The 22,867-nt window shown below is 38.7% G+C and overlaps 1 protein-coding gene across 2 annotated transcripts in view; it reads left to right on the top strand.

Annotated features, from left to right (window-relative positions):
* The first annotated feature begins 10,602 nt into the window (after positions 1-10,602).
* The window catches only part of MANBA (mannosidase beta), a 121,535-nt gene continuing 109,270 nt past the window's right edge, over positions 10,603-22,867 (top strand). For both annotated transcript variants that reach the window (XR_005010688.1, XM_036763994.1), the window contains exon 1: positions 10,603-10,938. Coding sequence is in view for 1 of the 2 variants with exons in the window: in XM_036763994.1 (XP_036619889.1) it covers positions 10,717-10,938 (222 nt within the window). In the remaining variant the exon portion in view is untranslated. The remainder of the gene's footprint in view (positions 10,939-22,867) is intronic.

A 22,867-nucleotide genomic window follows, 5' to 3' on the forward strand; every position in this document is an offset into this window, starting at 1 on the left:
ACAAAGCCTAGATTCCAGCTTCTGACCTGTACTGGCTGTTGGCAGCTCTTGAAAAGTCTATTAATTGCAAAATGTTTACAGCTTTGCATTGGTAGGAGTGTCCTACAGTAAAGAAATCACTGATCTGAACCAAATAACAGTTCCCTGAAATCAACCACCCTGAAGGGCTGCCATGCTTTCACTTCTTTCCCTGCACAAAAGCTTCCAAACTTTCTAGTACAGGTTGGTAAATTCTGCATTTCAGTATTAAACTCACAGTAGTGAGCACATTTTGGGGAGTGGGTTAAGTTGAAATACAATCAAAATAATTCTTTTGAAAAAAGTTTTTATTCAAATTAAGAAAAACTAGTTCTTTCCATCCCTAAATCCACACATGTTCTTGGGTTCTCCCCCACCCCTGAAAAAAATCCTTTTAGGTGTTGTAGATTGTAATCTATTTGTCATGGCTTTGTTCATGACATTCATTTCTGTGTATAGTTACCCCTAGGCCACCTCTCCTCACCAGCAGAAATCTTCCTTAAGTTAATTAAACAGCAAATACAGTGTTTCATTTTCTTGGTCAGTACCAAGATTCTATTCACTCATCTCCAGGTTTTTTTCCCATTGAGTTCCAGGTTATGAGTATAGACTTCTCTAGCTCCAAAACCCACTGCCCTCCTTACTTTTAGCATTTGAAATATATAAAGTCAATCAGAATGTGAGATACTCTGATGTCTTATAGAACAGTATTGTCAGTTGAAGTGTTAGTGACAATTGATAGTCAAAGGTCCAATAACTTGAGCAAATTGGACCTTTTTGACAATCTGTGAATGGAAGTGGGGGAGGGAAGTATGGGAGAAGTCCTATCCAGCTCTGATGTTCTGTAATTTTGAAATTCTGTAATTCATCTCTATGGAGAAATATGTTCTTTATTGCCATCTTTAAAAATGAAAAACACCTCAATTCTTAGTCTACCTATCTTTTTTTTCCCTTTCTAACTTCAATCCCTTTCAATTACTCATTGTTCTCAATAATACAGTTAAATGTAAATGAAATGGGATGCAACTAACTAATTTTCCATTAACTGGATTTTTTTTACTCCCATTTTTTATTCTACTTTTAGGGGAATACCAGAAAACAAGGAAGGTTTGAAAAAAGCACCTTTCAGGGTATATCTTGGAATTAATACAGATTCAGCGCAATCTATGCCTTTAATAAGACTACAGTGATAAATGAGAATCTGAACTGAAATTCAAGGTATTCATTCTGAATCAAAAATTAAATTTATGTCATCAAGAATTAAATTATGTTCAGCAGATGATACTTAGGAAAGTACAAATATTTTGATTTTTTTCTTATGAATAATAACTTGCATCTGTATAGTGCTTTAAAGTTTGCAAAGTACTTAATAAATAACTCATACTCACAAAAGCTCTAGGAGATGGGTGCTATTGTTATCTCCATTTTACAGTGAGGAAACAGGCAGACAGGTTAAATGACTTGCCTAGGGTGACACAGTTACTAGGCAAAGCTGGATGTGAACTCAGGTCTCTCCACCCCCAGGTCCAGTGCTCAATCCACTGTACCACCTAGCTGCCTCTTAATCATTAATAAACAGAAATGTTTCGGTATGCCAAGAACAAAAAAATAAAGAGGATTGTATATGAACCTGTGAACTTCTGTTATGTACAATTTTAAAAGCTATATTAAATTTAACAAGATGATAAATAAATTGTCCTGTTTGTGTCCCCATTTGAACTTTTTGTTTTCTTTGTATTTTGGATACTTTTTTGATGCTCCTTTCTTCTTTCCTTTCCTTTTTCCATCTTTCCCCTCCTTCCCTTCATCCTTCCTCCCTCTTTCCTCTTTCTTCCTTCCTCTTTCCTCTGTCCTCTCTATCTTTCCCTCCCTCCTTCCTTCCCTTCTTCCTTTTTTCTTCTTTCCTTCCTCCCTTCCCTTTTCTCCTTCCCTTTTTCTCCTTCCTCCCTTGCCTTTTTTCCCTCCCTCCCTCCCTCTCTTCTTTCCTCTCTTCCTACCTTCCTTCTTTCCCTCCGTTGCACTTACCTCCACCCCTGCCCAGTAATACTTTTAAGAAACATTTAACGACTTCACTATGTATCCCTTCTGAGATCTCACTGAGGTAGGATAATGACTCATTTTCAGTGGCTATACCAGCAAGAGTATAATCTCTAGAAGGTTAATCAGTTTGAAAAAGCTTCAGGGCCAGGGGCAGACCAGCCTTACTAAGTTAAAAGGGGCTTATAACCAAGTTAGCCACAGAGCGATGAATTGTTTGACTATCACAATTTTTGAAATTCATTTACTAAAACATGAACCAGTTTAAATCTGGGTCAGTCAAATTATAAATCCTTGAAGTATCAACGTATTTTTGACCAAGTATAGTTGAAACATACAGGATTAACATCAGTTAACCAGAATAACACATCCCTAAAGCTTAGAATCAAAGAAGTTGAGCCCTGTTTCAGGGCTAACAAATCTTTAACTATTGCAGTGCTTTTCATGTCTGGCCTCTGTGGTTCAAGATAATGGCTTTGCCTCTTAGAATTTTGCAAGTACTAGTACACACTTTCATCTCTGGAATATAAATTAATATTGTTTACATAAATATACACACACACACACATATATGTATTCATGTATGCTAACAGATTTATACATAGCTATGTGAGTAAGGCTTTTGCTCCCTTGTTTAGGGTCTTTGTATATTCTTTTATCATTTCATCTTTCCTTCTGCCTTACAACCCCAATCCTGTTCTTTATTTTCACCGTAACCTCTAGTCCTACTTCTCAGTTCTTTCCCAGATCATTACACCTCCAATAGCTATATTCCCTTCTCTTTCCTTTCTTGACCCCTTGGAGAACCACTTCATCTCTACACTGTGCTCTTCTTTCTAGTCCTTTTCCACCTCATCCTTATATAAGCCCCCTAGCCTTGGATTACTCCCATCATCCACTGCTTTTACACCTCTTTTCATGATGCTATACAAAACTGGAGGAAAAAAACCCCCAAAACTGTGCTGACAAGGTCCACTACAAATTTGTTACTTAATCTTAGCTTGCCCTATTGGATGGCAAAGTAATTGTCTTTTTTGTCTTCCTGAGTCACTTTCCCTCTTAACATAGAGATTTCTCCAAATCCTTTTGTCTTTCTTCAAACCTCCCTTGCCTCCTCCCACCACCTGTCTCATATTTCACAGGAAAAATTGAGGCCATTCATTAGGAGCTCTCTCTTCTCCCCTTGTCATCTATCACACAGATACCTTCTGCCACTTTTTTCTTAACCCTTGCTTCATGTGATGGATTACTCTTCTTGCAAAGTCAAAGCTCTTACTTGAACATGATCCCTTTCCGTTCTATCTTCTCCAGCAGATTGCCTTCTCTTATCATCCCTGCTCTTACCAATGTCTCCCTACATGGCTGCTCCTTTTCTGCCTACAAACATCCCACGTCTTCCATCCTCAAAAACAAAAAGTTCACTTGATTCCACCCATATTATGTATCAATTCTTCTCCCTTTTTGTAACCAAGCTCTTTGAGAAAATCATCTATACTCCATGCCTTCACTCCCTCCCTTCTCACTGTTCTAGATCTTCTATAATTTGACGTCTGATCTCATCTTTTGTCTGAAATTCCTCCTGCCAAAGATACCAGTGATTTTTTAATTGCTCAATCTAATAGGCCTTTTTCAGGCCTCATCCTTATCAGCCTTTGATGCTGTCAAATCATCCTCTTCTCCTCATCTGTAAAATGAGGGTAATAATGGCACCCACCTCCTGGGGCTGTTTTAAGGATAAAAGAAGATAATATTTGTGAAGTGGTCTATAAACCTTAAAGTATTGTATAAATGCGAGCTATTGTCCTTCTCTTTGAGACTTTTTTCTCTCTAAGTTTTCATAACATGGCTCTTTCATGGTTCTCCTACCTGTCTGAACTCTTCTCGTTCTCCTTTGTGAAATCTTCATCCAGATCACACTTACTAATGGTGGGTGCCCCCCAGAGCTCTGTCTTAGGCCTTTCTCTGTTCTTCTATGCTATTTTTCATGGTGACCTTACTGACTCCTGTGAATTCAATGATCGTCTTGATGCAGATGATCCTCAGATATCTTTCCAGCTCTAACATCTCTCAACTGCCTATTGAATGTCTGAAACTAAAAATGTTTCATAGATGTCCTCAACTCAAATGTGTCCGCAATTGAATTTGTGATCTTTCCTTTTACACCCTCCTCTCTACCTAACCTCCCCATTACAATCAAAAGAACCACAGTCCTTCCCAGTCACCCTGGTTTGCCACCTGGGTGGCACCTTGACTTTCCAGTCTCACAAAATGTTGCTAAGTCCTGTTGATTCTTCCCAGGATTTCTTACATACTCCCTCTTCTCTCTGACGCTGCCACTACCATGGTGCAAGCCCTCCTGTTCCCTCATACCTGGACTATTGCAATAGCCTGCTAGTGGGTCTGTCTGCCTCCAGTATCTCTATATTCCAGTCTATCTTCTACTCAGCTATCAAAGTGATCTTTCTTAAGTGCAGGTCTGACCAGATCACACTCCTATTCAATAAATCCAGTAGCTTCCTTTTACCCCCAGGATCAAACATAAATCATCTAGCTTTATCTATCGGAATCTTGCCGCCTCCTCTCTTCCCACTTTTCTAGACCTTCCTCTCCTCCAGGTACTCTGAAATCCTGTGACATTGACCTCCTTGTTATCCCTCCTACAAAGTATTCCATCTCCCAGCTCTGTGACATCTTGCTGGCTGTCCCCCATGCTTGAAATGCATGCTTTCTGTCCTTATCTCTGACTCCTGGTTTCCTCGGCTTCTTTCAAGTCTCAGGTAAAATCCCACCTTCTGTAAGAAGCCTTTCCTCGTCCCCCTTCATGAAAGTGCCTTCTTTCTGAGATCACCTCCATAATTCATACTGTATTCTGTCTTGTTTGTTCATAGTGGTTTACATTTTGTCTCCTCCATTAGATGGCAGGCTCCTTGTACACGGGGTCTGCTTTTTACTTTGTTTCCTTAGTTCTTAGCATAGGGCCTTGCCACATAGTAGGCAGTTCACAAATGCTATTTGACTGACTACTGGCAGTTTATTCCCCAATTGCCCCTACAAAATAAGTTAGTATTTTTCATGTAGAATCTTGAACCAAAAGCAAATTAATGAATGGATGGATAAATACATGAGTGAATGAATAAATAAAAATAAGCATTTGTGCAAGACCTTCGATTCCTCATTTGGGTAAATAATCCAAGGCCATTCTCCTGGTGCTAGCCAGAAAATTGGTATTTATACCACAGTGATCACTCTCCCTTGCGTTTTGCTTTGACCTTTAAAGCCAGATGAGGTCACCCGCTATTTTCCCAATAACAATTCTGTAGAAAATGTATTTTCTTGGGCCCTGATAACCTGTAGCACCTGGCATCATAAAGAAGATTCTCCACCTTGTTAGGGTAAATCAGGAAGCATTCAGGTGCCATACTCTCATTCCCCTCAACCAATTACTTATACTCAAAGATCCCATAGTATATATTTGAATAAGGGGGTAACAGATAAACCCTTGCTCCAAGACAAAGAGATTCTAGGATGATACCAGAATGTACCTTGGAGATTACCTCATAAGTAACTCCAAATTAAAGAGCTCCCAAGTTTAAGGGTCTGAAGGCATTTCCTCTCTAGAGAAGGAAGATTTCCTGAACAGCATGTTTCCTGGGGAAAGATGAGAATCCCTTCTGGCAAAAGGAATTAATAGCTTGGGGAAGCAAGGGACATGAATCTTGCCATTCCCTCTACAGTGAATGATTATGATATGTGGGTCTAATAGGAAGGTCTGTGGTTTGCCCAACAGTACTAAAATATGAATTATGAGGGTGCTTTGGTGCTTTCTTTATTTCTGTGTAGTATTCTCTTGGGTATCCCTAACTGAAACTTCCACAGTGGAGTAACCATTCCCAAGTTCAGGGATCTGAACTCCTAAAACTCATTGGTGTATTTACATTTATTAGTCAGCCAGAAGAAGCAATTAGCCCAAAGCAAATGCATTTGCTAAGTTGACATAGCAACATTGGAAGCTTCAAAACATTTCCCCCCTAAACCTGGTATTTTTTTTTTTTGTTTAGTCATTTTTCAGTTGCGTCTGACCCTTCGTGACGCCATTTGGGTTTTCTTGGCAAAGATGCCAGACTGGTTTGCCATTTCCTTCTCCAGCTCATTTGACCAGATGAGGAAACTGAGGCAAATAGGGTTAAGTGACTTGCCCAGGGTCACACAGTAAGTATCTGAGGCTGGATTTGAACTCAGGGAGAAAAGTCTTCCTGACTCCAGCCCCAGTACTCTTTCACAAATACCACATTGGGGGAACAGTAGGCACACAGAGTGATAGTGAGATACACTATCTGCCTGAGACCCAGCCACAGGACTATCTTTGGGGCAGCTTCAGTCCTTGGAAGCCAATCAGGAGTTGTCAATTATCCCACTGTAGATTACCCACAGGAAATGCCTAAGGCCAAAGCAACACATGATTCTGGCACTGCAAAGCTTAATTGTCTGTTTTCTTCTTGTGGTATTTTCATGATGCAGTAGCAGGAAAGCAATTCACATAATGGTCATGATCGTGTAAAATAAAAGCACACTGAAAGTCTTTAGAAGGCCAAGTGATATGCTCCCACCTTTCAGCAGAGTAGTATAGATTTTGGAATGAGTCATCACATTTTTGAACATGGCCCCTGTGATGATTTATTTTATAATTCTAATTTGTTACAATGGAGGATTCTTTTGAACTGATGGGGAGTAGAGGGGGAATCATAGGCTAATTAAAGTAATGTTTTTTTCTAAAAACAGCATCAATAATTCATTTTAAAAGGGATGGGGGAGAAATTTTTTCCTGGGGAAAACTCCAGGTGAGGGTGGGATATGAAATAAAGTTGCCATTGATTTTCGAAATTTGTGGATGACTGTGCATTTTTAAAACTCTAAGATGTCATTTATAGATCTGCACCAAGGTAATGACAAATCCTTCTACATCAGTATGGAGAAAGGAAGCTTCGGCTCTTAACACATGGGGACAAGCACAACACATCCCTGCCTCCTACGGTAGAGAGGCACCATCATCCACCATTGGACATGCACAGTCCAAATATGTAACTACAACCTAAATGTGTTAGGATGGTCAAGGGCTTATGTATGCCTTTGCCATTTACTTCTGGGATCAGTGCCACAGCTGTTGCCATCTCTTGGGCTTGAAGAATCTACTCTCAGGATCTCTCTCTCTACTCAGACCCCATGGACCAGCACCTGCAACTTTCATGAGCTTCTGCCTCAAGAGAATAATTACCAGTTCCTGTGTGGGAGAGGACCATATATTATACAGTCACCCCCCACTTCCCTTCCCACCCTGCAAGACATACTAAGTTCTGGTCTGTCTAAAGAAGGGCTGAGAAGTATCTCCTTTAAGCTCCCAGGACAAAAGTCTATCTGCCTGAGACCCAGCCACACGACTATTCTTTGGGGCAGCTTCAGTCCTTGGAACCCAATCAGGAGTTGTCAATTATCCCACTGTGGATGCCCATACTCAGCAGTGAGATGTACTCAGATTGATGGAGAGGGAGGAGAACCCCCAATCCATCTCCTTTTCATTAACATATATTAGAAACTGCCATTTATGATTTTATTAGGTAATTTGAATCTTCCTGATTTATTGATAATTTAGTTATTAGTGGCTTAAGCAAAAAAGCCCAAATTACTTTTATCAGTTATACTTAAAGTCATATTAAAGTTTTAAATCTTAAAAAAAAATTGAGCTCTAAGTTCATCTAACTGACAGTACTTAGGTTCATGTGGCATAACTTATAAATGTGTACTGCCTTTCCCCCTTATCTCCAAAATTATTATCATCGAATATTTTTCCCTAAATATTTCAGCATTTTAGAAGGGTCAAAAGTATGCTTTATATAAAATTTCAGATCTTTAAAAAAGTCATTTAAAAGCCCATTTGTGTTTTCTCTGTATCTTTGTAAGTTAATTCTGAAGTTTCACTTCATACTCAACAAATGGGCAAATGTGGCAAATGATGGAAATGATCAGTGTTGTAAGGATATTAAAAGAAAAGGACGCTAGTACATTGTTGATGGAGCTACACATTCATCCAACATCCTGGAAAGTAATTTGGAATTACAATAAAGTGACTAAAATGGCCATACCTTTTGAGAGCTGACTGCTAATGCATACTATATATATACCCTAGGGGTGTCAGTGACTAAAAGGAAGGTCTAATATACACCGCATGTTTATTTCATATTTTTTGTCTAGTAAAGAACTAGAAATAAAGTCCCCTTTGATCAGGGAATTAGTAAACAAATTGTTCTATGTGAATGTAATGGAATACTATTGTGCTGTAAGAAAGGATGAATATGAAGAATATTGAGAAGCATGGGAAGAATTATACGACCATGCAAAGTGAAGTAAGTAGAACCAGGAAAATAATATTTTTGCCTACAATGATGTAAATGTAAAGATCAACAACAAAAATTTGAAACTGAATGCTGTATAACTTGGCCCCAAAGTAAAGATATGAGAATGCACCTCTCTTCCTTCTTTGTAGGGCTAGGAGTGTTCAGAACACTGTATATAAAGTCAAGCTTGATTGATGTACTGGTTAGTTTTTTTGAACTGTTTTTTTTTCTCTTTGTTATTTTTTATTATAAGGGCTCTCTGATAGGAGGAAAAAGGTAGGAATTATGGTGGAAATATAGTTAATATAAAAACAAGCTATCAATAAAAAATTTTATTCATAAAAGAAAGTTGATAGTTTATTTAGTAGAAATCATCTAGTAGCATTTTAAATTTAAATTCCTCCAATGACCCCTGCCCTTGAACTGCAAAATATATCCAATGGAAAGAGTTCCTAGAGTCCAGATCTTTCTACTATCACACACTGCCACTATATTGAATGCAGTAGTGTGCTGATAAATGTTCAACAACAGATTGGGGGGGAGGTGGGGGAATATACTTCTGTCACATTTTTATATTTAATATGCATTATTTAGATTTTTTCCACTGCTTTCTCAAGTCTAGATGATCAACAGAATGATAAATCAAGGCCTTATTTGTAGGGTTTGCCAGTTTCTCAAGCGTAAATATTTAAATAAAATTTAACAATTGGCTCTAGTGAACTTGCTGGCTCCAACACACTCCTGATTGTATAAAACAAAACTGCTGTACAAGATGTAATTTAAAGCTAAACGAAAACAAACAAAAAACTCCGGTCTCCTCTATAGCTTCCTTTCTGAAAGGCTGAGTCTGTCCGGTTTTATTTAGACCCCTGAGATTGGGAGCTGGGAAGGAGGAGAGAAGCAGGTGGGGGAAGACATGGCTGGGCGGCAGGTTAAGCACATTTTCTCTAGGGAACCTTTTCTAATATTCCCAGCTCCTATTGCCTTTACTCCCAAGCTACTTTGGATTTAACTATTCATCCTCTTCCTTTTTGTTCTGTATATACTTATATACGTCCACTTGTCTCCCCCATTAGAATTTAAGTAGGGATTATTTCATTCTTTGTCTTGGCAAATAGTGGGTTCTTAATAAATGCTTGAGACAGCTAGGTAGCCAAGCCTGGAGTCAGGAAGAGTCATCTTTCTGAGTTTCAATCTGGCCTCAGACACTGTGTGACCCTGGGCAAGTCACTTTATCCTGTTTATGTCAGTTTCCTCATTTGTCAAATGAGCTGGAGAAGGAGATGGCAAACCACTCCAGTATCTTTGTCAAGAACACCCCAAACAGGGTCACAAAGAACAATAAATACTGGTTGATTGATTGGCTGAAGTTAACCAGGTTACCCTCACTACTCTTCCCCCACCCCTTATTCCTCTGCCTTTCTATTTGCCAGGATCTTTTCTTCTGTTTCCCCTCAAGCACTTTCCTTCCTGTCATTCTCTCCTCCCCACCCCCATTCATCTCCAGCCCCCTTAACAAGAACAAACCCATTCCTCCAAATTGTCCAAATTGCCAGGGTATTTCTAGTACTAGGAAGACCAAACTGCACCACAGTTCATTTTTTTTTAAAGCCATAAGGACAATAATAGATAGTAGAATGAAAATATTTACTTCAAAATAAAAAGTTTTGCCTCGTTGACCCTCCTGGCACTTGTAGTGCTAGTCAAGTCGTCTTCACCCTCACCTCTTCAGGGGTTCTTTATTTTGACCTAGGTGGCACAGTGGATAGTGCCAAGCCCGGAGTCAGGAAGACTCATCTTCCCAAGTTCAAATCCAGAGCTCTGTGACCCTGGGCAAGTCACTGGACCCCGTTTGCCTAAATGAGCTGGAGAAGGAAATGGCAAACCACGCCAGTATCTTTGCCACAACCGAACTGATTTCATTCTTTTTATTTTATTTCATGCATTTAAAAGCATTATTCTGGGAAGGAAGCCATAGGCTTCTCCATACTGCAAAGAAGCTCTTGCCACAAAAGAGGTGCAGAACTCGCTGGCTGGGGGAGCGTGCAACTTCTCCAAGAACCGGACCAGCAAAGCGCATGCGCCCTGCACCCAAAGGGGCCCCGGGCTTCTCTCTGCGTAGCGCAAAAAAAAAAAAAAAAACAAACAACTTTGAAAAGCGGTTATGGGGCCTCGGCTCAGCTGACTTCAGGAGGCGGGCCGGGAGGGTCCGTGGGGTGCCCGTAGGTTCCCGAGGACCCAGCCGCCTCTCCCTGCTGCGCGGGTGCCCGGGATGGTGCCCGGGCCGCAGGCGAGCTGCCAATGCCTCCTCTCGCTGCTGCTGCTGCTGGCGGCGGCGGCGGCGGCGGCCTGGCCCGGGCAGAGCGGGCCGAGGTCCGCCAGTTTCAGCTTGGCCGGCAGCTGGCTTCTCCGGAGCCAACACGGCTCCGTAGCGCTGCCGGGGCAGGTCCCGGGTTGCGTGCACAGCGCCTTGTTCCAGCGCGGCCTGATCCAGGTAAGGGGCGGCGCGCGCGCGCTAGACACTGAGCCCCGGCGGTGCCCACGCCTGGGATCCCACGCCCTACCCCTTCTGCCTTTTCTGGCGCTCTGCGGAGAAAATGCGGCCCGAACGGTCGCTTTAGAGCCGTGTGGGCGTCCGAGCAGCTTCAGCTTCGCTCCCGAGCGCTCCACGGAGGGAGGAGGGAGGCGGGGGGAGAGGGAGAGCTGGAGGTGAAATTGAGACAGGCAATTAATTTCTGGTCCCGCAGCGTGAAACCTGCATAAATTGAGGACTGTAGCCCAGTAAGGTACTTGACTTTGTGGGAGTGATTGGAGAAAAAGACCGGTATAGGGAGATCCTGGTCAGAGTAGATAATTAATTACTTGTGTAAATAATTACAAGGTGTATGTTTTTAATAACCACAACTACCAAACCTGCACTTTGCTCCTCCACCGCCCCCATCTGGATTTCCCATGTGAAAATAGTTTTGTTTTTAAAATTAACTCAGTATAATTTATAACCTAGGCTTTTGGGGGGTGATGGGGTGGTAGTGGTGATGATTTAATAGGAACGGAAACATAACCGAGGAAATGATTGTAAAAACATTTTGCTACTTTTTTTTTTCCATTTTGGAAATTTAAAGTGGTAAAGGATAGGGTAGGAAAAAAACCTTTTACCTTCTTCCCTGGGATTTAGGTGGCTTTTCTTTTTCTTCAAAAATTTTTCTTTTTGATACCAAACTAAATACAATGAAGAATAGAAAATAGCGTCAGCATGAGAACAGGAATGAAAGCAATGGAGAGTAGGAGTGGTATAAGGCACGATCTGCAATAGGATATGGGGACTAGGCACTGTAGGAGAGTATAAAATTGAAGTTGTTCACCAGGGGATCAAGATGGCAAAGAGAAGAGAGTACAGCAGGTGCAGGCATGATGGCCTGGGAATGCTCTGTAACACATTGCCTCCCCTTTATCATGAAAGGCCTCAACCTATGTCTAGATTATTCTCTTAAATATTTTGTAGAGTTGGAAAAGTAGTCAGTATGTGCAACAGTTAATGGATATTCCTTGGTCACTTTTTTTTTTCAGCTATAATAAGTTTCTGTGGTTTTTTTCCAGAAGCACTTGGTATCCTTTTTTTCTTTTAGATATATTGGGAATCAAGTTTTCTGATTCTGAAATCAGCATCAAGTTGATGTTGAATTTCACTTTAACAAATTTGTGGCTTGAATATAAACAGTTGATTAAGAAATGACTTACAAAAGTCACTTGTTATTTCCTTTCTGTTAAAATACAACAAACTTCTGTTGTTTTTTTTTTTTTGTGGTGAGTTTTTGGTGTTTGGAATGAATATCCGGTATCTTCCAACTTTTTCCTTGAGGAAGGTATTTGTGATATATAGGTGTAAAGCTTTTTGATGATGGACAAACGTTTGGCCTCTCTTATCTTACTGCTGAATAGTTTTTTTTTCTGTTTTTTTATGGCTGTACATCTGTATTTTTTAAAATAATAAGTTAATTATTTATTTTTAGTTTTCAGCATTCACTACCATAAGCTTTAAATTTTTTCCCTCTCCTTCTAATTCCCTCCTCCCCCAACCCCAAGACAGCATGCAATCCGATATAGGCTCTACATGTACATTCCTATTAAACATTTTCACATTAATCATGTTGTATAGAAGAATTAAAATGGTTGGGAAGAACCATGGGAAAGAAAAAAACCAAGAAAATAGCCTACTTTGATCTGCATTCAGACTCCATATTTCTTTCTGTGGATGTGGATGGCATTTTCCTTCACGAGTCTTTTGGAATTGTTTTAGGTCCTTGCATTTCAGAAAAGAGCTAAGTCTATCAAAGTCAATCATCAAACAATGTGGCTCTTAACTGTACAATGTTCTCCTGGTTCTGCTCACTTCACTCAGCATCACTGAACAGTTTTTTTTTAACAATGTATTAGCATTTTTTTCTGTCCTCTCTTTTGCATTTAAAGTCACCAAATATTAAAGTACACAGTGGAGTTGTATTATATATTCCATTAATTTAGCAAAGTCAAGTGTATAGACTTGGAGAGGGGAACAGAGAGAGAGAGACGCATACAATTTTAAATAGTCTAGAATCTTCTCCCACCGTTCTACTCAGTGAGCATTTGCCCTTGCTAAGTTTCCCGATAAGCTTACGAGCCCCTGCCATACTCTCTTTGACCACCTTTTAATTTCTTTTGCCTCTTGGTGAAACATGAAACAGGTGTTTGGTGGTGTAATATTCCATTATTGTAATCACACTCTGGTGTGAAGCCTGTTCAGAATTCATATAGGCAGTTGTTCAATTATTTTCATTCTTTTCTGACTCTTCATGACCTCATTTGGGATTTTTTTGGCAAAGATTCTGGAGGAGTGGTTTGCCATTTCCTTCTCCATCTCATTTAACAGATGAGGAAACTGAGGCAAACAGGGTTAAGTGACTTGCCCAGGATCACACAGCTATTAAGTGTCTGAGGCCAGATTTGAACTCAGGAAGATGAGTCTTCCAGACTCCAGACCCAGGATTCTATCCAGTGCCACCTAGCTGCTTATCTATCTGTCTAGTAGCTATCCCATAATTCAGGTTTCTCTTAAAAAAAAAGTTTAAATTTAAATATTATTAACTTGGTCACACTCAAAAAAAAATCCAACCCAACAATTAAAAAAAAAGAAAGCATTTGTTAAAAAACTATAAAACTAAACCTCAGATTATTCCACAGCAACATTTTAAAAAAGATTTGTATGCTAATTTTGACAAAAGTATATTTTTTGCCTTCATACCTCTTTGTGCTCCTTTAAGTAATGGTGTCTGATATTTACCTATCACTTTAAAGTTATCGAAACATTTCTTCTCAAGAGCTTTTTAGGTAATGTCCTGAGATTACTATTATCCTCATTTTATAGGCATGGAAACCGAGGCTCTGAGAATTTTGGTAAGTCATACAGATAATTTTGTCTTAGGCAAGAATCACCCTCCCAGATCTTCTGACTCATATTCACAGCATCCTGCCTGTTCTGCAGCTAAGTGGTACAGTGAGTGAGTAGAGCCTGAGGCTTAGAGTCTGGAATATCTGTGTTCAAATGATGCTTCAGATACTTACTAGTGTGACCTTGGTAAGTCTCTTTACCTGTTTGCATCAGTTTCCTCATCTAGAATACAGGGATAATAAAAACACCTATTTCCCAGGGTTTTTTGCCAGAATCAAATGAGGTGATACTTATAAAGTACTTAGCATAGGGCTTGGCACATAGTATATTTAGTATAGTATATTTATATCAAATATTAGCTATTATTATTGTTATTATTCTGAATATTTTTTCTTCGAAATTTGTGACTTTCTTCATTTACTTTAATAATAACATAGTCCATATATTCTTTTCTGATTCTACTTTCTTCACAATGTATGATTATATATAACTTTCCATGTTTCCTAGTAATCTTTATATTTGTCATTTCTTGTTGTTGAGTCATTTTAGTTGTGTCTGACTCTGTGACCTATGTGGAGTTTTCTCCAGCTCATTTTATAGATGAGGAAACTGAGGCAAACAGGGTTAAGTGACTTGCCCAGGGTCACACAGCTAGCAAGTTTCTGAGACCACATTTGAACTCAGGATGAGTATTCCTGACTCCAGGCCTGGCATTCTATCCACTGCACCAGCTAGTTCCACCTGTCATTTCTTATAGTGTTATAATATTCTTTTGCATTTTTGTACTACAATTTGTTTAACCAATACCTGATCACTGGTCAAAATGGGTTGTTTCCTTTTTTTGTTGCTAATACAGATAATATCACTATGCTTGAACATACAAATCCTCCCTCTCTTCCTAACCCCTTCCAGAACATCCTTAGGCAATAGTCCTAATAGTTAGATCACTGGCTTAAAGGTTATGAACAATTTGGTACCTTTAATTGTGTATTACTGCCATACTCCATTCAAAAAAGATGGTACCAACTCAGTTACCCAGCAGTGCTTAAGTGCATTCCCATTTCTCCCCAGCCCTGGCAACATTCATTTTATTGTTTTTTAACCATCCTTTCCAGTATTCTTAGAATGCAGTGGTACCAGAGAATTATTTTCATTTATATTTATTTGCTTTTAGAAAGTTGGAATAGTTTTTCAGCTGGTTATTGATGTGCATTCCTCTTTTGAGGAGTGCCTGTTGATCTCTTTTGATCACAAGAGAATGGATTACTCCATTATTTGCTCCAATTCCTTATAAATTTTCATGTGAGATTTTTATCAGAGATATTTATGGCAAATATTTTTCTCTCTTTTCTGAGTTTTACTTTTGTTCTGTTAAAAACTTTTACATCATCAAATCCATCTGGTTTGTTTCAAAAAACTGCTTACATTTAATAGCTGAAAAACAATTCCTTTAAAGCTGATAGATATTTCATTAAATTTTTTATTTAAAAAGATTTAGATCACTGATCTACTTTATCATAATACAAGTTGTATATGCAATCCCATTTCTTACCGAGTGACTATTCGGTTTTCCCAGTGATTTCATTTAATAATGATTTCCTGCGTCTCTCTGTTATGGTTGCGGCTTCATCAAACACTAGCCCTTTGTATGCAGCTAGTTCTAAACCTGTATCATCTGTCTTGTTTCTTTGTTATATTTTTTAATCTTACACCAGATAATTTCGATAATTACTACTTAAAAGTATAATTTGAGATTTATTGTAAAGTCTTTTCATTCCCTCCCCCAATAATTCAGTCCCCTTTATAATCTTGTATGTTGCTTCTCTATACGTCTTATTCTTTTATCTAATTTTTTGAAGTAGCGCTTTTTGTAGCAAATTTCTTTTAGGTCGAATTTTATATAAAATGTTAGTACTCAAAATCCATCACAAAGCAATGGATGAAGCGCTTCTAAGAGATCAGATCCTGTAATGTGTCATTTCAGCAATGGAGATTTTCACATGAGGGTTACCCTTAGCGGCTTCTTGCCAAACTCAGGAAGGATACCAGCCTCGCTAGTCAGTCCTGTCATCAGAGAATGTCCCTGAGTTCTGGTTGCCTTCTTGCCCGTTGTTTTTGTATTGTATCAACTATATAAATTAATTTTATAGTATTGCCATCTTGACTATTGACTGGCCTCTGCCACAAACTTTAGATAGAGTTCTATCCAGTTACTTAATTATTCCTTTATTTTTGTTAAGGTGGTTTCATAATTGTAGCTACACAGGTCTTGTGGTATGTGTCTTAGTGGGCATATCTGCCTAGTAATGCCTGACCATTTAATACATTTTATCATTTTTATAAATGATGTTTCTCTTTCATTTTTCTCCCTAGTTTCTGTGGTATACAAAAAGACCGGTGGCTTGTGGGTTTGTTTTATATCCTGGTATCTTGCTAAAGCAATTTATCATCTGATTTTTAAAAAATAAATATAGCACACTGGAACTATATACATAGCATGAGACACATTTCTAAACATACCCAATGTGGGAATTTTTTTGCTCCTTAACTATGCTCATTGCAAAGGTTTTCTTTTTTCTTTTCTTTTTTTTTAATTCGAAGAGGGAGATGGGAGAGAAAAAAATACTTAATTTAAAAACATTTACTTAAAAGTGAATGTTGCATATCATTTTTAGAGTGATACTTAACCCTGTACTTTCTAGTACTTATTCTCCCAGTTCTTTTTCTTGTCTTAGGTCAAGTGGTAACAAATCAGTCTCATCAGTTGATTCTCGAAGAGGGGAAGCTCAAGCATTCCAAAAGGTAGAAATAAGCAGGGAATGCATTCCAGGTATGGGAAGACACCCTGTTTAAAGACATGTAGGATGGAATGCTGAGTTTGGGGCCAAAGCCAGTCGTCCAGGGTTTCTAGAAAGCAGAGCTTGTGAAGGAGAGTTTTGTGAAATAAATCTGGACAAACTGTAGCCAGATTATGTAGCCTTCTAAATGCCTTGAGCTGAGTAGTTTTATTTTATATTTTTTGTCATATTTTTAAAGGTTTTTCCCATTTTAAAAATTTAATAAGCATTTATTTTCTCTCCCTCCCTGTTTTGAAATCAGCCTCTTGTAACGGATGTGCATAGTTAGTAAAATCAAACTCACATTGGTCACATCCACAAATGTGGCTCATTCAACATCTTGAGTCCATCCCTCTCTGTCAGGAGGTGGGTAGGTAGCATGCATCATTATAAGTCCCCTGGAGTCCTGATCAGAGTCTTTATGACTTTCAAAGTTGTCTTTCCTTTAGAATATTGTTATTTTGTAAATCGTTTTCCTGGTACTCTTTATCTTACTGCATCAGTTCATACAAATCTCCCCAGGTTTCTCTGAAACTGCCCCTTTCATCATTCATTATGTCACCAATCCATTATATTCTAATTCCATAACGTGTTTAACCTTTCACCAAGTGATGCAGCATCCTCCAGTTCTTTGTCCCCACAATAAGAGGTACTTGATATTTTTGTACATATGGGTCCTTCTTCTTTCACTGATAACTTTGGAGTCTAGGCCTAGTGGTGGCATTATTGTGTTTACTAGCTTTTTGTGATGTAACTTGAAATTTCTGGAAAGTTTTTCTTATTGATATAATTTTGTGTAGTTTATATCATATCATAGTGAATCAAGTACTGGACTTGAAGTTACATGGATGAGGGTTTTAAATCATGCTTTTGGCACTTACTAGCCATGTGCTGGGGGGCAAGTCACTTAGCTAATACCTGCTTAGGCATCTCCCAGGGATTTATCTACTAAGGCCTGTGTAGGTTGGGATCTGTGTTGGTGGAGAGAGTTTCCACATTGGGAGTTCTTCACTGGTTTTTTTGGTTTATTTGCTTTTTTGGAGTGGGGGAGGCAAAGCAGTTGGGGTTAAGTGATTTGCCCAAGCTAGTGTGAGGCAGGATTTGCCCAAGCTAGTAAGTGGGTCAAGTGTCTGAGGCTGGATTTGAACTCAGGTCCTCCTGACTCCAGGGCCAGTGCTCTACTTACTTTGCCACCTAGCTATCCGCCCCCCCCCCCCATTCTTTACTGTTAACCAAATCACAGATTGTTCCAGTATAAAAACTGTTATAAAGGTGTTGGAACTATTGGATTAGGGATTAGCCTTTGATGTTATGGAAAGAGCCCCAAACTGGAATTTAAGAAACCTTTGTTCTAGTCCTGGCTCTGCGCCTTATAACCACGTGACTTTGGGGAAGGAATTTAATTTCTTTGAGTCCTCAGTCTGCCATCTGGAAAATGGCAGAATTGGACCCAATGGTCTTAAAGTGCCATTTCATCTCTAAAATTCAGTGATTTTTAAAGGGCAGTTGAACTGAACTCACATCCCTTAAATGCTTTTCCTAGGAGGGGAGAGTAAAAGCATTATCTTTGAGACCAGTCACTGGTTGGGAATAGGTGCCCAATGGGAGAATGTTATCAGGGCAAGACTATTAGCCATTTGCTGATAATTTTTAGTAGGATAAAGCAGGTGATAGATAAGACTCCATTCCATTGTCCCTTAAGCCTTACCCCCTTTTCTATTTTTTTTTTTTACTGTGGTTCTCTTATCAACACTAGATATTGGCTTAATAAGCTACCCTCTGTGACTCTTGGCTTCATGTGACTTTTAGACAGGATCTTTCAGCCTTTCTCTTAAGGGTCTACTAGAATTTTTCTGTTATCAGGTGATCTGGGCTGTTAAGAGCCTTGGCTCCACATTCTGCACGTGGTGCTCATTGGTCACAAGACTAGGTGGGTCAGGTGAGTGGAGGGGAGGATTCCACAGTGATGAGTGAGGGATCCATATGGAGAGTGGGAAAATGGAGGGGGGTGCTGCTTGGACGGAGAATAGCAAAATTGATTTGGTAGAGATTTATCTTTCAGTAAAGTTTTACAACTTGATTTCATATCTCTTAGGCTTCCACGAACCAAGATTTTCAAAATAATGCCCTATGGTAATATATGGGGTGTCCCAAAAGTCTTCATGCACTTATAAGCAATACTCTCCTAGAAGTTTTATGGTATAGTGGAAAGAGTGCAGGGTTTGGATGGAGTAGTTGATTATGATGAAAATGATGATGACAGTAATAATATTAGTATTTTTAGCTGTGAGAGAATTCACTTCATAGAGCTTTAGTGGTGACATTCAACTTGGATTCAGGAAGACATGAGTACAAATCCTGCCTCAGACACTTACAAGCTGTGACCTTAGACAAGTCACTTAACCTTTTCTAGCCTCAGTTTCCTCATCTGTAAAAATGGGGACAGTAGCAACACCTATCTCCCAGGGTTACTGTGTGAATCAAATGAGATAACATTTGTCAAACTCTGCACAAACCTTAAAGTGTTACATGTATATGATGCTTCTTGTCGTCGTCATTGTTGTTAAAGTGTTGTACCGGTCAGAGGTGAGTGCTCATGCTCCGGTGGGGGCTTCGGACAAAGCGAAGGGAAGAACGGAGTTCTGAAACTTTGGTTTTTATTTCAAATCACAGTCCAGTGTTGCATCCTTATATGAGGGTTTTTCTACTGGTGTCCTTTTAGCTTCAGATTGCAGTCAGGGTATCTTTTTATGCTTTTTGTAGCATAAAATGATGCAGGTAGTGAAACTGGGAAAGCTTAATTTAAATACTTTTAGCTATACATATTTGTCATATGGTTGTATTTATTCTTGAGTGTCTAAGCTGTTTTAAAAATTATTTCCCTCTTTCTCAAACTATTTAAATGATAACCTTCTTGAAGGCAAAAAAATTCTCTTTTTTTTTTTTTTTTTTTTTTAACACGGATGTAGGTAGAACAACTTGGCTCATTGAGCATTTAAAACAAATGCCTGCAAGGCCTTTAATGGGAACAAATACAACAAGCCCACCTAGGCCATAGGATAACTGCTGTTGCTGATTTGAGGTTTTATAGGCTTCAAACTCTTGCTGGCTAGAGTGAATTATAGGGCAGATAAGTGGTTCAATGGATAGAGTGCCAGGCCTGAAGACAAGAAAACTCATCTTCCTGAGTTCAGATCTGGCCTCAGACAATTACTAGCCATGTGACCCTGGGCAAATCACTTAATCCTGTTTACCTCAGTTTCCTCATCTGTAAAATGACCTGGGGAAGGAAATGGCAAACCACTGCAGTGTCTCTGCTAAGAAAACCCCAAATGAGGTCAGGAAGAGTCAGACACGAATGAACAACAGACAGAATTGTGCTCCTTATCATACATCTTAAGGTCACTGATTTTCCTGTCGGTGTGTTATTCATCTTCACCTTTTAGTTGTTGGTCATTTATCAGGGGTTCTGGACCTTTTTTCTATATGTGTGTCATGGACCCCTTCAGGAGGCTGATGAAGCCTGTGGACCTCTTCTCAATAGTTTTAAAATGCATAAAGTACATAGGATTATGACGTCAAATCAATAAGCATTTATTAAGCACCTATTATTAACAATAACTAGCACTTATGTAGCACTTTAAGTTTTGTAAAGCTCTTTACATGTATTATTTCAACAGCCCTGGGAGATAGGTGCTATTACCATTCCCATGTTACATATGGGGAAACTGAGATGCATAGTGGGTAAATGACTTGGCTAGGGTCACATAGCAAAGATGTGCCTGAAGCTGGATTTAAACTCTTTTTATTGACTCCAAGTCCAGTGCTGTATCCACTAGGCCATCTAGCTGCCTACTATGTGCCAGGTACTGTGATAAACCCTGGGGGTACAAAGAATGGCAAAAAACAAAACAACAACAAAAAAAGTGCAAGAAGCTCATGTTCTAAAGGGGAAACAACAAACAACTATGTATAAAGGAAATTAATTATATTGACATATAGTTAGCAAAGTCTTTTTTTTTTTAAGTTTATTGACTCCAGATTCAGAATGTCTAATAGAATTACTGAGCACAGAGTATGGCCAAGAAACATCATCCAGGAACCCTCTACTAGACAGTGAAAATAGAGTACTTAAAAACAAACAAACAAACAACTGTTATCAGTTCTTTATTTGAGGTTGAGTGCAAATGAGGTTTCCCTTACAGAATTAGGAGCTGGCTATATCTGGTCAAGGATTCTACAAGTTAAGCATATCTAACTCAGTGTAGGTCAGGAACTTTCAGTATGTTGTAAATGGAGTCATTGAAGGGATACTTTTTTATACCATGTGTCATTTGGGCCCCAGCCTTTGACACAAAGGACCTTTATTTAATTTTTTTGGGGGGGGCAGTGAGTCTCTTACAAAATATATGTGTATGCACACATACATACATATAAATTTTTTAAAAATTGATTTTTTTCTCCCTCCCATTCCATCCTTCCATTGAACAATTAAAAAAAAAAAGGCAAAATCTTTACAAAAAACGTGCTTAATGCAGAAACACAAATTCCCACATTGCCTGTGTCCAAAAATGGGTTATTCTGTATTTGAAACCCATCAGCTTTCAGAGGTGAGTGCAGTGCTTCATCTCTAGTTTCCTGGATTTATAGCTTACATTGCATTGTTTAGAATTCTTAAGTTTTTCAAAGTTGTTTTTCCTTATAATGTTATCATTGTGTAAATTGTTCTCCTAGTTTTGCTCACTTCACTCTATACCAGTTCATAGAGGTCTTCCCATTTTTCATGAAACTCATTTTTGGGGGTCATTTTTTATGACAATAATATTCTGTTATATTTCTTTATCATAATTTGTTTAGCTATGCCTTAACTACAGAACACTTCTTTAGTTGCCAGTTCTTAGCTACAATATTTTTGCATATAGGGGTCCTTTTTCTCTTTCTTTGATCTTTTTTGGGCATAGACCTCTTCCAATTGAACAAATAGGTGTACCTTTCTGCATTTCTCTTGGCTCCTTTGTTTCCATTTCAAAATGTCTACTCATTTCTGACCTTTTCATTAAAAATCCTTAGAAATACTTCATTTGATTAAAGGTCCATTTTCCCTGGTAGTTTTTTTTTAAAACTTTGTTTTTATGGATAGATTATTTGTGGTTGTAAACCTTTTTGATTTTTTGCCTTTTTAAATATTGTATTCCCAGATCTCCTTTTCTTTTAAAAGGTAGCTGCCAAGTCTTTTGTGATTCTTACTGTGGCTTCTTGGCACTTGAACTTTTTAGGAGGGGAAGAGGTGGTTACTTGTAATATTTTTTTTAATTGGAAAGTCTGGATTTTGACTATGACTTTCCTGGTACTTTTAATTTTGGTATTTATTTATGAGGTAAATGGTATATTCTTTCTATTTTCACTTTGGTTCTAAGAGTTTTATACATTTTTCACTTATGATTTCCTGAGATTTGGTAAGTAGGCCTTTTTTTTTTTTTTTGGTCATGATAGTCTTACATTATCTTTCCTTGACCAGGGTTTTGAAAAAAAAATACTCTGAATGCTTATACAACCTTTCTTTTCTCCCCTAATCTTTTGATTATACATCTTTTTGTCTCACTGAATTGATTCCTGTTTGGCCCAGTCCAATACTTAGGACATTCAGTTCTTGTTTTCCACCATCTGTTCTAAAGTATTAATTCTCCTTGTTCTTCTTTTGTTCTTAGCTATTCCATTTTTTTTTTAAATCTCTCTTCATTTCTTCCAGGCATTCTTAAAATTCTTGTAGGGGCTTTTGTGGGATGACTCTCTTCCTCAGGGTTTACCCCGAGGCATCTTTCAGTCCAAGGTATTTCCTCACAGTATTTGGTATTTTCCTTGGTTTGTTCATTTCAGTAGTTTCAGTGTGTAGTTTGGTGGGGTATGGGGTGGGGATGGGGCATGTGCTTGGGTCAAGCCCCTGAGCAGTGGAAGCAGACCATGCCTAGTCCTGAGTGTGGTAGTGAAGACTTGACCTGCTTCTCTGTGTTTCTTTTCAAACTTTGTTCTGTTTCTGTGCATTTAAGAAAAAAGTTTCAATGGCCATTTTTTTATCAGCTGTTTCATTTAAAATAGTTTTTGGGATCTTCTTTTGTTGGAGGTAGGTTTAATAGGTTAAACTCTTTATCCCTAGGGCCAAG

Source organism: Trichosurus vulpecula, chromosome 6, assembly GCF_011100635.1.
Source record: "Trichosurus vulpecula isolate mTriVul1 chromosome 6, mTriVul1.pri, whole genome shotgun sequence".
Taxonomy (NCBI): domain Eukaryota; kingdom Metazoa; phylum Chordata; class Mammalia; order Diprotodontia; family Phalangeridae; genus Trichosurus; species Trichosurus vulpecula.